The sequence below is a fragment of the Carcharhinus amblyrhynchos genome, chromosome 18, assembly GCF_965287045.1.
Source record: "Carcharhinus amblyrhynchos chromosome 18, sCarAmb.v2.hapA, whole genome shotgun sequence".
In the NCBI taxonomy this organism is placed as follows: Eukaryota; Metazoa; Chordata; class Chondrichthyes; order Carcharhiniformes; family Carcharhinidae; genus Carcharhinus; species Carcharhinus amblyrhynchos.
Genome location: NC_137341.1, coordinates 29,427,662 through 29,446,666, shown reverse-complemented (window position 1 = coordinate 29,446,666; position 19,005 = coordinate 29,427,662). Strand labels below are relative to the sequence as shown.

At 40.4% G+C, this 19,005-nt stretch overlaps 1 protein-coding gene across 4 annotated transcripts in view; it reads right to left on the bottom strand.

The window, feature by feature from the left end:
* Positions 1-2,582: 2,582 nt before the first annotated feature.
* mettl22 (methyltransferase 22, Kin17 lysine) overlaps positions 2,583-19,005 on the bottom strand; it is a 65,802-nt gene continuing 49,379 nt past the window's right edge. For all 4 annotated transcript variants that reach the window (XM_080206643.1, XM_080206644.1, XM_080206641.1 and 1 more), the window contains 3 exons: positions 12,784-12,886; positions 8,701-8,869; positions 2,583-5,136 (listed from right to left, as the gene is read on the bottom strand). In XM_080206643.1, coding sequence (XP_080062769.1) covers positions 5,086-5,136; positions 8,701-8,869; positions 12,784-12,886 — 323 coding nt within the window. In that variant the 3' untranslated portion in view covers positions 2,583-5,085. The remainder of the gene's footprint in view (positions 5,137-8,700; positions 8,870-12,783; positions 12,887-19,005) is intronic.

Here is a 19,005-nt window from a genome sequence, read left to right as displayed (position 1 = left end):
TTAATCCCACTCACTCCCCCACTCTTGGAATGCTAGGATCAAAGACCCACATCAGGATCACCCACCCTGATTGACCTCCTTCCTTGACAACTCATGACTATCAAGATAATAAAAGGATCTCAACAAATTGAGCCAACATCATTAAGGGTTTTTTCATAGGATAGTTACAGCAGAGGAGGTTGTCATTTGACTGGTTATGTTCATGTAAGTTCTCTGCAAACACACCTCCTTTATAGATATAGGTAAGCTGCAGAGCTGGGCTGAGAGGTGGCAAATGGAGTTTAATGCGGAAAAGCGTGAAGTGATTCACTTTGGAAGGAGTAACAGAATTACAGAGTATGGGGCTAATGGAAAGACTCTTGGTAGTGTGGATGAGCAGAGAGATCTTGGTGTACACGTGCATAGATCCCTGAAAGTTGGCACCCAGGTTGATAGGGTTGTTAAGAAGGCGTATGGTGTGTTAGCTTATATTGATGGAGGGATTGAGTTTCGGAGCCGTGAGATCATATTGCAGCTGTACAAAACTCCGGTGTAGCCGCACTTGGAGTATTGCGGACAGTTCTGGTCGCTGCATTATAAGAAAGATGTGGAAGCATTGGAAAGGGTGCAGAGGAGATTTACCAGGATGTTACCTGGTATGGTGGGAAGGTCTTATGAGGAAAGGCTGAGGGACTTGAGGTTGTTTTTGTGAAAGAGGTTAAAAGGTGACTTAATTGAGGCATACAAGATGATCAGAGGATTACATAGGGTGGACAGTGAGAGCCTTTTTCCTCGGATGGTGATGGCAAACACGAGGGGACATAGCTTTAAATTGAGGAGTGATAAATATAGGACAGATGTCAGAGGTAGGTTCTTTACTCAGAGGGTAGTAAGGGCATGGAATGCCCTGCCTGCAGCAGTAGTAGACTCGCCAACTTTAAGGGCATTCAAGTGGTCATTTGATAGACATATGGATAATATTGGAATAGTTTAGGTTAGAGGGTCATTAGATTGGTTCCACTGGTCGGTGCAACATTGAGGGCCGAAAGGCCCATACTGCGCTGTAATGTTCTATGTTTGGTCACACTCCCTGCTCTTTTCCCATAACTTTATATTTTTTTCTCTTTGAGTGATTATTCAATTCCTTTTTGAAAATCATGTTTGAACCAGTCTCCACCATACTCCTAGGGAGTAACTTGTTGCACAAAATAGGTTATTCCTCATTGCTTCTTTTGCCATTCATCTTCAATCAGTATCTTCTGGTTCTTGACTCCTCCACCAACAGGACAGTTTCTCTTATGTACTCTGTTTTTACCTTTATAGTTTTGGACACCTCTATCAAATATCCTCCAAAGCCTCTCTTTCTAAGAACAACCACAGTGTTTTCCATCTTTGCATGTAACTGAAGTCCCTCATCCCTGGAACCAGTTTTGTAATTTTATTCAGCATCCTCTCTAAAATCTTCCTGAAGTGTGGTGTGCAGAACTGGACAGGATACTCTGGTTGAGGTTGAAATAGTTATTTTTCCTAAAGTTTTATCATAACCTTTTTGGTTTTGTTCTACATATCTCTAATTATAAAGTACAGGATCTGACATGCCTTTTCTAACCACTTTCTCAAACTGTCCTGCCACCTTCAGTGATTTGTGCATATAGAGCCCAGGTCTCTCTATTCCTGCTCCCCCTTGAGAACTGCATCCTTAATTTCAAATTCCTTTTCTACATAATGTACCACTTCACAGGTCTCTGCTTTCAATTTTATTTGCCACTTGTCTGCTTGTTCCACCAGCAGAAGTCCTCTTAAAATCTATCACTATTCTCTTCACAGTTCACAATACTTCCAAGTCATCTTCAGATTTGTGCCCTCTACGAGTTTAAGTCATTAATATGTATAAAGAAAGGCAGCGAACCTAGTAATAACCCCTGGCAAACCTCAATGTATACCTTCCTCCAGTTTGAAAAGCAATTATTCATTATTGTCTTTCCTGTCACTCAGCCAACTTTGTATCCATGACACCACTGTTCATTTTATTCCATGTGCCTCAACTCTTCTGGCAAACCTATTGTGTACCAATTTTTAAATGCCTTTTGTCATATTGAGTATATCAACCCTCTCTGTTATCTCATCAAAAAACTCAGTCAAGTTAGTTCAACACGATTTGTTTTTGCAAATCCATGTTGGCTTTCCTAAACTAATCTACACTTGTTGAACAGACAGTTAATTTAGTCTCAAAAGATTGTTTCTAAACGGATATACATACTGGGAAGTCAGAAGGGTCACAGTCATAGGGTGAGATTTTAAGGCCTCACTTGTCCCAAAAACCATAAATCCCACTCGAGGTCTGCCCCTCGTCTGCTCTGAATTCCATGGCAGGTGGGACAGTAAAATTCCAGCCATAATTTTTAAAGCAATTCTACATTGTGTGTGTTCAGTTCTAGTAATATTTCTTTGTAGTGTGGAATGTGTCTTTACAAAACCATGATGTATGCCTGGGTATATTAAGGATTTACATCCCTTCAGATTAAATATAAAACTAAGCATGTAGGAATGAAAAATATCTTTTTTCAAAATTAAAGAATAAAATCATTTTATTATCCTTGCAATATGCATGAATAAATTCCAATCAGCAAAATATACTGAACAGAATAATGTAGTAGCTCAAAGATGTTCTAAGAACTTGAAGCAATATAATTGTAATCCATGACTCTCCATTAATGACTAGTTTACATCTTTAAAATATGGTAGTGTGCATTTAAGAACACAGCTATTCTTAAATAAGTGCAAGATTAAAGGTTAAACTGTGTGAAAAGTTACCACAGATAATTTCTGTTAAAATGGCAACTAAAAACCAATGAGGATACTGAGTATTTAATAGTAAAATTTTAGAACTGTGTGTTTCAAACAGAAGGCACATTCATGGCACGGAAAATTTCACACTTCACCGAAATAAATAATCTCCATCCCACCAGCCGAAGAGGGGATACCAAGTGAATTAACAGCAAAAAAAAGCATAGAAATCCATAAATTGTTACTTTTTAAAAAAATCTTTTATTACCAAAATAAAACTGCACAGCATTCATAAAATATATTTGTAAAGTACATCTCAGTCTTAAAGTAATCTCAACCACAATAAATTATATTTAGCATTCAGCTAATAGTTAAATGTTAAACCACAGTTGTCTATGAATGTCGAGGCCTTTGAGGGTACACAGGAAATATATTAGAATAGCAGCAGGAATGAGGGATTGCAGATTTGTGGAGATAATAGAGGAAGCTGGGATTGTTTTCCTTTGAATAGAATATGTTAAGTGAAGCTTTACTTGAGGCTTTTTTAGAAGTTTGAACGATGAGAAATTGTTTCCACTGACAAGAAGTTCAGTAACCAGAAAACACAGATTTAAGATAATTAGCTGAAGTACTGGAGGAGCGGGAGCAAGTGAGAGGCATTTTATTTTAGGCAGTGAATCACTATGATCTGAAATGCACTACCTGTAAGAGACTGGAGGCAGATACTATAGTAACTTCCTAAAGTGAATTGGATATATATTGAAAAGGTAAATGTGTAGCATTAGAGAGAAAGAGTAGATATCTGGGAATAATTGGGTAGCTGTTTCAAACAGCCAGTACAGATACAATAGATGATTTGAATGGCTTCCTTCCATTCTACTGCTCTGACTCAATATGCTAAAGTTTATTGGCAACTGCAATCCATTTTGTTTAAAATAATTGCCCCGTTTCTTTTCTTGCAATGTTTAGTTGTGTTTCTTGAAGAGTGGGCATTATAAGAATGAAAAAAGAAAAAACATTTTGGGGCGATTCTCCCATCCCACTGTGCTGCTTTTGCAGTGCAGCGAGCTGGGAGACTCTAGTGGACGCCGTTTCGCAGGCTCTCTGCAGGTCTCCCAGTGCCATTAGCTCCATGCCAGAAACTGGCGCGGAACTGCCTAATATATTAAAAATTTAATTTAAATACAATTTCAAATACTCTTAAAAACAAATGAAATCTCCGGGAAGTCAGGGCTGTGGGGGAGAGATTGAGGCTGGCCCTAGCAGGCCAGCAGACAGGAGCTGGGAGACCGGCAGACAGAGACCATTGCTTATGTGCTGATCTCAGCACTGACAGATCAGCGCATGTGCAATGGCCCACTCAGCGTTCTGCTGCAGGCTTCTCCAGCAGGAATAGGCCCTGCCCACAGATTTTTGGACTGATTCACACTAACACACAATGCAGAGAGTGTGGGAGATTCAGTTTGAAACTCTTGCTGAAAGAAACCCGCATGATTTACTCCAGTTTTTAGGTAAATTCGACACTTACAATTTTTAGGAAAATTGCCCTTTTCATTTGTAAAAATTGTAGAATGGATTCATAATGATGTGCTACTTTCAGATTCCTATTATTTTAGAGATGGTAGGCCTCGTGCAACAAAAGGAAATTGTTGATTAAATTAGTGGGAGGTATTTCATAGAATCAAAGAAACCCTACAGTATGGAAGGAGGCCATTCAGCCCATCGAGTCTGCACTGACCACAATCCCACCCAGGCCTGAACCTCATATCCCTACATATTTACCCCCAATCCCTCTAACCTATGTATCTCATGACCTAAGGGGGAATTTTTAGCATGGCCAATCAACCTAAGCCGCACATCATTGGACTGTGGGAGGAAACCGAAGCAGCCAGAGGAAACCTCTGCAGACACAAGGAGAATATGCAAACTCCACACAGACAGTGACCCAAGGCGGGAATCGAACCCAAGTCCCTGGAGCTGTGAAGCAGCAGTGCTAACCACTGTGCTACCATGCCGCCCATTTGGTATTTGGTATAATCTGTTCAGTATCTTTACAGTATAAAATTTGTCTGTCTCTATTTCATTGGATACATTTATCTTAAAAGTCAGTACCTGTTAAAACAGCAGAGGAATGTGATTTCAACACACTTTTATGACCATGGACATTGTATAGAATAATTTCAATGCTACAGATAGCGATTCATGGCCATTACTGCAGCTCACTATTAAACAAATTGGCATGGTTCCTCTGCTAAGTCTTCAATAAACTACCGCAATGAGCACCATTCTTCTGCATGCAATTCAATAACAATAACCAGTTCATTGCTGTGTATTGCTGATAAGTGGCTCAGCAATAATTTTCCACAGTTCCTGGGAGGAAAACCAGAATAAAATCATTAACTATTGAAAATGAAAGTACATGGTGATTTTTAAACAAGAGACAAACAAATTGAAGAATTAGTATTGTATAAATCATATCACACTTGACATAAGTCATAAGTTGTGATGTTTCCTTACAAATAGGTACAAATAACATAACTTTTGTGGTTATAGAAAATGTATGTTAGACTACTGGTAATGCATTACCACACAATTGCAATCGGAATTCAAGCAATAGCAGTTTTTATAGCTGGGTCTTATCACTTCAAGTTGCCACTCCGCAAAAAAACATACTAGTTGGCATTTCATATATATCATTGTATTTTCTGACACAAAATGTTTCTGAAACAAAAGTGAACATTAGAAATACAGAAAATAGGAACAGGACGAGGTCCCTCAAGCCTATTCTGTCATTCAATATGATCATGGCTGATCCTCCATCTTAATGCCATATTATTTCTCTCTCCCCATACCTCTTGGACACATTTGCTGCTAGATATCAATCTATTTCTTTAAATATATTCAGTGACTTGGCCTCCATAGCCTTGAGGTAGAGAATTCCAAAGGTTTGCCACCCTCTGAGTGAAGAGGGGCTAAATGGTCTGCTGCCAGTCCCAAGTAACTGCATATCTAACCTCTTGTAAGGCTGCTGTAGATAACAGCAAACATTATTAACTTCACTGTCATTTTGATAGAAAATTATGCCTCAATAGTTCTAATATTCTTACTTTCCATTCCTGATCACTAGCAGCCCTGATGCTTCTTGATGATTAGTTAGGCTAATTTTCTCTCCTGCTTCTTCTTGGCCTTTCTAATTTTTTTTATATAATTTTCCTTTTTTTTATAGTACCAACATTCCTTTTTATCTGTTCTGTAACTGCTAAAAGTTTCTGTTTTGCTGAACATTTGACTTTATCCCCATATTTTCCTATTGACTGTCAGTCTTCAGTACATCCCTTTTCTTTCCTTCAATTTCTTCTTGAAATAGACTTAACATGTTCCCCTTTCAACTCCAGTTAAGTATTTCTTGTTGCTACTCTCAGACTCTATTTCCCAACTGTTTGATACTTTTTTTGGAAGGTTCCTCTTTTCCTTGGTACTTTGCCTACTCCTCCCTCACATCTCATTCAATTCTCTAAACTTAACTGATAGAAAAATAGATAAATCATAAGCTTACGTTCTTAGTGTTAGAATGTAACCTGTGACAACTTTGTATTGGATGTAATGTGACCAATGATAACAAGCTGTAAGGGTCAGTTGACCCAGTAAACCATGGAACCAATTACAGAATGATGTGATGGTCAGCTGACCAGCTGATTCGTTATAAATAAGAACCTGTTGGGAATTGTGGGGAACTTGGATTGGCCTAGGGCAAGGCCACAAGTTTGGAGTAATGAAGTTTCTTTATTAAACCCTTTCCTTGATTTATAAGTTGGAGGAAGTTTTGTTATATTTTTATTGCCTTCATTTGAAGAGTTCCTCCTGAAGAAACAGAATAATAGCAGTATAAACTGTCACATTACAGGAATTGTGTTCTGATGCTCGCCTAATTTGAAGTTTAAAAGGTCTATGGAAAATTGCCACAGATAATCAAAAGGCCTATAATCAGAACATCAATGATTCAAGTTCCCTAGAACTTAAGAATATAATATTAATGATCCCCAGGATCCTAAGAAGGAAATTAGGAGAGCCAGAAGGGGTCATGAGAAGGCCTTAGCAGGCAGGATTAAGGAAAACCACAAGGCATTCTACAAGTATGTGAAGAGCAAGAGGATAAGACGTGAAAGAATAGGACCTATCAAATGTGATGTTTGTATGGAACTGGAAGAAATAGCAGAGGTACTTGAAGTATTCATTAAAGTATTCATTAGTATTCACTATGGAAAAGGATCTTGGTGGTTGCCGTGCAGCCTTGCAGCAGACTGAAAAGCTTGAGCATGTAGATATTAAGAAAGAGGATGTGTTGGAGCTTTTGAAAAGCATCAAGTTAGATAAGTTGTCGGGACCGGATGGGATGTACCCCAGGCTACTGTGGGAGGCGAGGGAGAAGGTTGCTGAGCCTCTGGTGATGATCTTTGCATCATCAAAGGAGACGGGAGAGGTTCCGGAGGATTTAAGGATTGCGGATGTTGTTCCTTTATTCAAGAAAGGGAGTAGGGATAGCCCTGGAAATTATAGACCAGTGAGTCTAACCTCAGTGATTGATAAGTTGATGGAGAAGATCCTGAGAGGCAGGATTTATGAACATTTGGAGGTATAATATGATTAAGAATAGTCAGCATGGCTTTGTCAAAGGCAGATCATGCCTTACGAGCCTGATTGAATTTTTTGAGGATGTGATTTAACACATTGATGAAGGAAGAGGAGTAGATGTTGTATATATGGACTTCAGCAAGGCATTTGATATGGTGCCCCATGTAAGGCTTATTGAGAAAGTGAGGGGACATGGGATCCAAGGGGACATTGCTTTGTGGATCCAGAACTGGCTTGCCCATAGAAGGCAAAGAGTGGTCATAGATGGGTCATATTCTGCATGGAGGTTGGTCACCAGTGGACTGCCCCAGGGATCTGTTCTGGGGTGGAGGGATGGGTTGGTAAGTTTGCTGATGACACAAAGGTTGGAGTGTCGTGGATCGTGTGGAGGGATATCAGAAGTTGCAGCGAGACATTGATAGGATGCAAGACTGGGCGGAGAAGTGGCAGATGGAGTTCGACCCAGATAAGTGTGAAGTGGTTCATTTTGGCAGGTCAAATAGGATGGCAGAATATAATATTAATGGTAGGACTCTTGGCAGTGTGGAAGATCAGAAGGATCTTGGGGTCCGAGTTCATAGGACGCTCAAAGCAGCTGCGCAGGTTGAAGCTGTGGTTAAGAAGCTGTATGGTGTACTGGCTTTCATCAATCGAGGAATTGAGTTTAGGAGTCGAGAGGTAATGTTGCAGCTATATAGGACCGTGGTCAGACCCCACTTGGAGTACTGTGCTCAGTTCTGGTCACCTCATTACAGGAAGGATGTGGAAGCCATAGAAAGGGTGCAGAGATTTACAAGGATGTTGCCTGGATTGGGGAGCGTGCCTTATGAGGATAGGTTGAGTGAGCTCGGCCTTTTCTCCTTGGAGAGACAAAGGATGAGGGGTGACCTGAGAGAGATATATAAGATGTTGACAGGTATTGATTGAGTAGATAGTCAGAGGTTTTTTCCCAGGGCTGAAATGGTTGCCACAAAGGACACAGGTTTAAGGTGCTGGGGATTAGGTACAGAGGAGATGTCAGGGGTAAGTTTTTCACTCAGAGAGTGGTGGGTGTTTGGAATGGGCTGACAGCAACAGTGGTGGAGGTGGATTTGATAGGGTCTTTTAAGAGACTTTTAGATAAGTACGTGGAACTTAGTAAGATAGAAGATTATGGGTAAGCCTAGTAATCTCTAAGATAGGGACATGTTCGGCACAACTTTATGGGCTGAAGGGCCTGTATTGTGCTGTAGCTTTTCTATGCTCTATGTTTCTAACTGAATTATTCCATATCCCCGCCCCCCAAAGTTCATTAGCACTTACCAATTGTTCCACTCGTTCATAAAAAAGAAACTGTGGAAAAGTAAGTTTGATGGCTTCCACAATGAATTTAGTCTTCCCATCATTAATGCTTTCCAGGTCAGCCAAACACAATCGGAAATGATCATATGCATCACATGTCACATCCATCTTTCTCAAGGTAAAGTTTAGCCTGAAACAAAATTACAATTGAGCTTTAATAAATGACCTTGCTGTAAATTTACTGCTAGCGAAATTTCTAACAATCCATTAAAGTCACATCTATTGATTTTATGAAGAGAATACTTTGGTTGTTTTGCTCCTTAATAAAAAGATGCACAAATGTCCTTATAAGGATGTACCTAGCTACTCAGATCTCTTTATATGATATTACCTTCAGGGAAAAACAAATCTTTAAAGTCTTGGGAGTGATGCCAATGGTGCATACTGAATGAAACGTTTTTCCAATACATATTGTCAATGGGCCAGGTTTCCTACTGTTAGTAAATGCTTGGAAAATTACACATAAATGCAATTGCTCTTGTCACTGCATTTTTTTTGTGGCAAAATTTATTGCTTGCATCAAAATTGCACTGGCTTGTTCTAAATCTCTTTAATTTTACCAAAATGATGGGTTTGGACAGACCTTTAGATCCCACAAAACCAAAGTGCTAAACTAACAACTGACCAGTACAGAATCATTTATATGATGCAATACTATATTAACATGTTAGTGCAATTAGGCTTTCATCACACTCCTTCCTCTATTAAGAAGGTTAACAGATGGTAAAATAAGTTTTAAAGATATTTCACTGTTTGATTTGTCCCACCTTTCCCATGTTTGATGGAATGGGCTAATGTTGGGTTCCTTTTCGTAATAAACTTATGAAAAACAAAACTTTCATTGCATATTATTAATCAGCAGGGCATCTATGATCCATGGGGATGGTATCTTGACTGGCCAAAACAAAACCTGACAGATTTATTGGATGGGTCCTGTCATGGTTTGCTCATGAGGTTCTTGCTACTAAAAAACATGCCAAAAAAATCTGGCTTGCTGAGTCTGGCAGGAAGAAGTAATCTCCCCACATCATATCTGTCAGTGACCATACTCCACTCTAGACTACATTGTATCAAAGTGTCAATCTAGAAAACTAGCATATTAAGAAGCAGCTTCAAAAAAAGTTTGACAATTCAAGAACAGTCCTATGATGCACGGTTATTCTGAAGATGTAGTGGATCATAGGCTTGTCACAACTGAAGCTGTAGACACATCCATATTCCATCACTTATTTGGCAAATGATTGTGAGAAGTCATGTGTTTTTCTCTTCATTTCCAGTTGAGATGATGCGTGTACTTATGGATCTGTATTGGTACTATGGCTTTTTGATTTGATTTATTATTGTCACATGTATTAGTATACAGTGAAGAGTATTGTTTCTTGCACACTGTACAGGCAAAGCATAGCGTTCATAGAGAAAGAGAGAGTGCAGAATGTAGTGTTACAGTCGTACCTAGAGTGTAGAGAAAAAGCAACTTAATACAAAGTAAGTCCATTCAAAGGTCTGATGGCAGCAGGGAAGAAGCTGTTCTTGAGTCGGTTGGTATGTGACCTCAGACTTTTGTATCCTTTTCCCAATGAAAGAAGGTGGAAGAGAGAATGTTCCCACGACAGCAGGAAATGTAGACAGGCTTTTTCGTAAACTAGAGTTTGATGTACAGTAAAACTTGTTGGTGGAGATTGCTGAGAATACGTGTGGAAAAGTTATGCTTCAACAACTTGGGAATCTCTGATCACTGAAAGGATTTGGATTCCCCTGGGTAGCAGCCTTCATACTAAATTTTATAAGCTATTGCATCAGTCAAAATACTGTGAACAACAGCTTATTGTGCCAGTCTATTCTGATTCCTTTTCGAAGACAGCCACATCAAACTGTAGTTTACAAAAAAGTCTGTCTACACTTCCTGGTCAAGACTACAAGCTCCATCTAGAGAGGAGGGCACAACTGCAACAGGCAGGTGAACGTGAGGGCACCTCAAGATGAAGCCACACTGAAGATGTAAAGGGAAATTAAATAATTATTTGTAGCCACAGCTACCGGACTATTATTGTGGAGGGGAGACTGCATCGCCTGCAACCATTACCTGCCTCCTCACACTCCACCCAAGATTCTTGCCTTAAAGAAACAATCTACTGTACTTTCTCATAAGCATTCTAAGTAGCCAATCACTGAAGAATTTTATATTAAGATTGTAAACCAGGTAGACCATTTGGCAAGTTGCAACAGGGACAATGCCAATGGATACATTTAAAACGATTTGCAGTTAGCACCTCAATTCTAATTTTTACCATTGTACAAGTGCTGCCTTTATGTTAAGACATGTTCAAGTGATTCTTCCACTGCTGCATAAATTGATTCATTTGCTTTGCAGGACAGATTCCACAACAGCACAAAATTGCTGTTCATGTGGATCTTGTACAATGGCAGCTTTCATTTCTGACTGGAAAGTATTTGGAAGGCTCTGCTGGGCTTCACTGCTAAAAATACAAACATTGCTCTTTAAAAGAAAAGCTCAGAGAGCAGAAATAAAATTAAGAGTTGTGGTGCAACCAAGAGCTGACAGCACTTCATTCTGAGATGCTTCTGCCTCATTTATTTTACAATGCAGCTGCTGTATGTTGCACATAGGGATCAAATGCAATAACCCAAAGATCATTTTCACTCTAGGACAGATAAGCATCATTAAAAAGAAAGCAAAAAACAATTTTGGATACCTGATTATTATAATTAGATGTAAGAAAGGGTCTATTTTAAAGGCAACAGAATTAAATGCTCCAGGGATTGAGAGATGAGAATCCATTAATAGCATTGCACTTGCTACATGCTGAAAAATGCCCACGTAAACTTCAGAAAAAGACTTTGATTTGATTTATTATTGTCATATGTTTTAGCATATAGTGAAAAGTATTATTTCTTGCACACTATACAGACAAAACATACTGTTCATAGAGAAGGAAATGAGAGAGTGCAGAATGTAGTGTTACAGTACTATAGATTTTCTCAGCAGCAGCGCATTGGATGGATGCAATTCCTGATCCCAGCAGTGCTGCACACCTCTTTCCATTGGACCTGCCTGAGGAATGTTCAAAACTGAAGATCCAGAGCTCAGGTGGAAAACTGGCTAACAATCTACTGTGCTCCAGGTGGCAGAGTCTGTGGCTGTACCTATGCTGAATAGTTATTGTCAAAATCCACAAGTTCACTGGCAGTGTTTTTCTAGAGGTCCAAATTTTTACTGATAATACTCATCTCACTCTGTAGTGGTGTGGGAACAAATGAACAGCCTGCTTTGCAGCAACTAACCAATCAAACCTACAAAGATCGAGTGAGATAGCTAGTAATTTCTAATTAATAGACTGATCAACCCTAACTCTAGTAACATCATTTTTCATTACGATCCAAATAGCCATAATGTTCAACATCCAACATTAGGGAGAAAAGAGAAAAATAGAAACAAAAGTATATGAAAGGAGGGGAAAAAGTATAAGTAGACAAGAATAGAGATATATGTGAAAGCAAAGAGAGGAAGAGGCATAAGAATGAAGGAGGAAAGCTCAACAATGGTGCATAAAGAAGACAGGCACAAACCCTGGAGGAGAGAGGAATTAAAGATCAATTTACAATATAACTTTGGCATTGGAATAGTTTGTGTTTCACGTGCACAGTTGTAGTGTAAGTTTATCCTTAATCGGAAGCAGCTTACTCATTGGCTGCAATACAACAAGAAGTCAACAACTCAACCAGTTGTTAGCCTGCCTTAACTGACTTGAACAGTTGCACTGATGAACACTTGCATTAAACAACTTTCCCCTTTGGCATGAAACTAAGAATATGGCACGATATAATTATGTTTCTCTACTTGTTCTATGTTTATTAATGTTAGCAAGAAGTAAGAATGCTGACAGCATTTTTTGACATACAATAAATTGCATTGTATGTCAGTTTCTGATATGTTTTCTTGCAAAATTTTCACCCAGAACACAGATAAGGCAGTTTTCACAACATACACTGTACAGTTCCTGTGAACTTCCTTTTTAAACTTACCGTTTCTCTACAGAAAGATAAGTGATGCTCCGATTTTTCAGATTACTCAAAATTCTGTACATTGTCTGAAAAAATGCATCTGTCAAATCATCATCATAGAATACTGCAATAAAAAATAGAAAGGGATATACTTAATAGAGGGTAAATGGAACTGGGTGCCTCACCCACATACTCGATGTTCACACTAAAAATGAACACCGCTCCAAATGACTCCACCTCAGCTGTTTAAGACCACTTGACAACCACTACAGATGCTTCAATGCAATATGTTGATTAGATGAGATACTGACGTGAAATGAGTGGATCGATTCAGAATCAAAGGTGTAAGAGGAACTGAAGTCACTATCCCATGAATGTGTGGTACTTATTCAGCATTCTTTGACCACAGATGATAGCTAAAGTGTTATCTTCCAACATTCTACAGATTCTGGAACATTTCCTGCAGATTGGAGGGTAATGTAACCCAACTGTTTAAAAAAGGAGGTAGAGGAAAAACAAGGAATTATTGGAGGGCCGAATGGCCCCCTCCTGCTCCTATTCTCTGTGTTTCTTTGTAAAGCATTATGGGAATGTGTTTGAGATTGAATTAATGCATTTTCTTTGAAGGGTTACAGAGTCAGCTCAATATAGGTATGAGTTTGCAGGCAGACTGACAAGGCCCTCTCACCATTAATTATACAACACAGAGTTTGCTTTAATTGGTGTTCATACGATATTGGTTGTGTAAATTACTCTCATGCCTCCTATGTGATAATGAATGTGGCTGGGTAGATTCTGAAATGGATGAGCACCTCTTTGCCTCTATTCTGAAGGCTCACTTGAAATACAGAAAATGATGCACTCCTTCTCAGCTTAAATTATTCTTAGCCTTCCCTTTTGGAGAGTCATAGAATCCCTACAGTGCAGAAGGAGGCCATTCTACATGGATTCTACTTAGAGGGCTCTAGTGGATCTCCTGCAACACTGTTCAAAGTGAAATTAAAGGGTGTGCAATTTAGAAAGCCAGGGATGTTATACAATCTAAGCTCCAATGTATCATTTGCTGCTAAAGCTCAGCTAAAGAGTAATTGCTGTTTCTTTCTGAGACACTGCTTGCAATATTGAAATAATGGTGAGAGTATCCAAAACACTGTGAAACAATAATTTGCGCAATAACTTCTGCTGACTTTACAAACAGCTAAATGTGGAACTCAGGAAGTTGCCATCCGAATTGCTCCTCCAGTAGTATTTCATAGACTCCCGATAGTGCGGAAGAGGCTATTCGGCCCATTGAGCCTGACTGACAACAATTCCACCTAGGCCCTATCCCTGTAAACCCATGTATTTGCCCTGCTAATCCCCCGACACTAAGGGACAATTTAGCATGGCCAATCAACCAAACCCACACATCTTAGGACTGTGCAAGGAAACTGGAGCACCCGAAGGAAATCCACATAGACACAGGGAGAATGTGCGAACTCCACACAAACAATCACCCAAGGCTGGAATTGAACCCGGATCCCTGGCACTGTGAGGCGTCGATAGTAGTCATGATGTGGGTATGCCGGCGTTGGACTGACGTAAACACAGTAAAAAAGTCTGACAACACCAGGTTTTAGTCCAACCGATTCATTTGATAATAGACTCACAAGCTTTCGGGGTTAGTCCCTTCGTCTAACCCCGAAAGCTTGTGAGTCTATTATCAAATAAATCGGTTGGACTAAAACCTGGTGTTGTCAGACTTTTTGCTGTGAGGCAGCAGTGCTAACCACTGTGCCACCACATGGAGAGGTTAAAATAAACTTTCTATTCTTTTTTTAAATAAGGATGCTCCTCAATGGAAAGCAACAAAGATGATGTTAATAATTGTTATTTGCTGAAAAAGGCTCAAAATTGAATGGGCAAAAATGGAAACCTGTTACAGGCACAGACCAATCATAAAACCATAAGACATAACAGCAGAATTAGGCCATGGGCCCCCCATTGAGTCTTCTCCGCCATTTAATCATGGCTGATATTTTTTGTATCCCCAACCATGTGACCAACAATACTTAGGAAACAAGAATAAAATTGGATTCAAATCTCTGCAAATAACTTGTGAAGAAAATGCGAGAGACAAAACCAGTGGTTAAAAATAGAATAGAAAACCAACTGGCAAACAAGATAACAAATCCAGAGCAACAATTAGACACTCAGATAAATGGCAGAAGGAAAAAAAAATTAGAGACTTGTCTGAAGTTATGAGTTTACTCTAAACCAAACCATAACTGGCGAAGCGCATATTTTCCCTATGGGATTAAGGTGGTAGTTGCAGTGTGGATACAATATTGGCTAAGAAACAGAAAGTACAGAATAATGATGAATAGTTATTAACCAGAAAGGGGAGAAATGTACAGTGGCATCTCACAGGGGTCACCAATGGGACTGCTGCTCTTGCTGATACACATTAATGACCAGGACCCTGGAACAAGGAGCATAATTTCAAATTTTGCAGGCAACACGGACTAGAATTGCAGTGAACAGGCAGATAGCTGACGACTTCAGGAGAACATAGACTGGTGAAATGAAGGCAAAGTGATTAAGACAAAAGTGCAACAATAATAAATGTTTCAACTTCTAAGATTGTGCTGGACAAATTATGTGCACTGCATGGATTATGGAAGTGACAGAATGACAATTTGGAAAGCCGTATTGGAGATGGTGGAATTTAATGGAAGCTCAATATAATAAAGTGACAAAAGGCAGATGATTGAATCATAGAATCCCTACAGTGCAGGAGGCCATTCAGCCCACTGAGTCTACACCAACTCTCTGAAAGAGTATCTTACCCAGGCCCATACCTCCTGCCCTATTCCCGTAACCCCGCGCATTTACGTTACCAATCCACCTAACCTACACATCTTTGGACACTAAGGGTCAATTTTAACATGGCCAATCCGCCTAACCTATACACCTTTGGACTGTGGGAGGAAACGAACACCCAGGGGAAACCCATGCAGGCAAGGGAAGAGCGTGCAAACTCCACACAGACAAGTCACCCAAGGCCAGAATTGAACTTGGGTCCCTGGCGCTGAGAGGCAGCAGTGCTAACCACTGTGCCACCAAAGCACCCACAGTGGGAGCTGTGGAAATGAATAAAATTAGATGGTAGGATCGAATGGAAGATCTGAGTGATAAAGGAGACAGTATTTAGTGGCTCTTAAGCTGTGCTGGGGTTTGAGTAATTGACTTACTCAGCTTTCCTTGGCCAAACTGGATAAGGCAGGAACAACAGAACAGGGCATGTTTTTGTTCATCTTAGAGGGTTCTAGTGGATCTCCTGCAACATTGTTCAAAGTGAAATTAGAGGGTGTGCAATTTAGAAAGCCAGGAATATTATACAATCTAAGCTCCAATGTACCATTTGCTGCTAAAGCTCAACTAAAAAGTAATTGCTGTTTCGTTCTGAGACACTGCTTGCAATATTGAAATAATGAAATAATGGTGAGAGTATCCAAAACACTGCTATGAAACAATCATTTGCGCAATAACTTCTGCTGACTTTACAAACAGCTAAAGTGGAACTCAGAAAGTTGCCATCTGAATTACTCCTCCAGTAGTATTTCATATAATCCCTATAGTGCAGAAGAGGCTATTCAACCCATTGGATCTGCACTGACTCTCTCACAGTGTATCTCTCCCCACCCTATCCCTGTAACCCTACACACTTATCATAGCTACTCCATCCAATTTACATGTTTGGACACTAAGGGACCGTTTAGCATGGGTTGTCCCCAAAATCTGCACATCTTTGGACTGTAGGAGGAAACTGGAGGACCCAGAGGAAACTGACACAAGCATGGAAAGGATGTACAAACTCCACACAGACAGACAGACAGTCACCCTAGGCCGGAACTGAACCCGGGTCCCTGGCGCTGTGAGGCAGCAGTGCTAATTACTGTGCCACTGAGATACACAGCATTAAAACATATTAAATGGTGTGGAGTTGCTGTACTTAGATGATGCGTTCCTACAGCAGGAAGATTTAGGGCTCAAAGAGAATGTTTTTCTCTTTCTTTCTATTTGTCTATATACATGGTTTGATGCTGAAACTTCCTGATTCAGATTCTGCTCATTAATGATTCTTCAATCTGATTGGTAAATTACATGGTTGCTTGCTCCATTCCCTGCAGAGGCAACTGTGGCCAAATGGCTTTCTAATTACAAAAATCTCCAATGCAAAAGAATCTGTGAGAAAATATAATTGTGACAAATGGCTAGTGTTGTTTATTCACCATTGGCTGTCATTCTATTCACTGCAGACATTTGGAGCATGGCACTTTGTCAGGTCCGTAGGTTACAATACAGAATGCTGAATATGAATGCTGTGGCTCAGGACTGGATTTTTTGGGGTGCTGTAATTCCCACAGTGCACCTCCTCCCCAATTCCCCAGAACTAGCTAAAATGTCAGTGGTGAGCCCACTCACAATCCTGTCAGCTGTCCCACAGCAACCAGACAGTGGCTGCAATGTTATAGCTTTTGTCAAGACTTCTGCCCCTATCTTGGGAGGAAGTCACATTTTAGAGAGTGGTCAATTGGATGGTCGACAGATCTGTATTCCCAGCAACACCAGGCAGGAGTGGTGGCCACTGCTGGGATGCAGGCTGTCCTGAGAAAGAGCATTCCAGATTCACAGTCAGCAGATTCAGTGGCATCATCCCATCAACTGCTGCATTTCTAATAAGTTCCACAACAGAATGAAAGATCTGTGGATAATAGGTAGAATAAATAGATGTAGGAAAAGTAATATGCATAACATGAAATATGCATAGTTGATTCTAGAAATCAGCTTACTGCCTTACATTTATACAATGCCTTTAAACCCAGCAAATTATCAAAGGCACTTCTTAGAACAGCAGCACTGTGGCAGTGATTAGCACTGCTGCCTCAAAGCACCAGGGATGTGGGTTCAATTCCTGGCTTGGGTCACTGTCTGTGTGGAATTTGCACATCCTCCCTGTGGGTTTCCTTCAGGTGCTCTGGTTTCCTCCCACACTCCAAAGATGTGTGGGTTAGGTGGCCTGGCAATGCTAAATTGACCCTTAGTGTCAGGGGAACTAGCTAGAGTAAATGCATGGGGTTATGGGACCTGGGTAGGATTGTAGTCAGTGCAGACTCGATGGGCCGAATGGCCTCCTTGTGCACTGTAGGTATTCTATGATTCTATGAAATACAATCAGGCAAAAATGGATGCTGCATTAAAGGAGATTATGGTCTATATTTCACTGCACAGTTGCACAGTGGTTAGCACTGCTGCCTCACAGCACCAGAGACCCAGGTTCGATTAGCTTCTTGGGTCACTGTCTGTGTGAAGTTTGCACGTTCTCCCTGTGTCTGCGTGGGTTTCCTCCGAGTGCTCCAGTTTTCTCCCACCGTCCAAAGATGTGCGGGTTAGGTTGATTGGCCTAAATCAACCAAGGCCATAGGTTGCCCCTTAGTGTCAGGCATATTAGTAGGGTGGGGTTACAGGGATAGGACCTGGGTGGGATTGTGGTCGGTGCAGGCTCAATGGGCTGAATGGTGTCCTTCTGCACTGTTGGGATTATATGAAATTTATTTCTACGAAATCTATCTCACGGTGTGCGCTGTTAGTTAGACATCCTTCTACTCAAAAATATTTTGCACCATAACCTGCCACAACAAAGAAGCTGATAAGAGGATATAACTTCCTCAGGACTGGCAATTGAGTCGGATTTTCGCTCCACTCAAAAATATTTACCTGACATTCCAGCCAATCCTATCTTTGTCCAACTTTCCGACTCAGGATGGGCAACATCTATGCAGCGCAACCTGTTATCAGGGCCTATTGTTAAAGTTAGCTCTGTTGCAGTTAAGTAAGACACACCCGCTTTTTAACAGCATTAGCAGCTATGAAGCAGGTAAGTTCAAAGGTTTACAGGTTTTCTGACAAGCTAGAAAAATAAATGTATAAAGTGAGTGGGTAAGATTTGTGGGGTCAGGTCTGTTGGCAGGTGTTTATGGTTGGGGAGGTTGGGAGCGAGACCTTGGGATGGTTATGGGGAGGTTGGTAGCTGGACCGTTGGGAGGGGGTGAGGGGAAGAGCCTGTGTGCGTGTGTTGGAGAAAGTCACATGAGTTTAGGGAGACCCGTGGGCAAGGGGGATGGGGTGGTATTCTGGAGTTGGGTGGTCCCATGGGGTTTAGAGAGTAGAAGAAAGAGTTCCAAGGGGTGGGGATTCCCA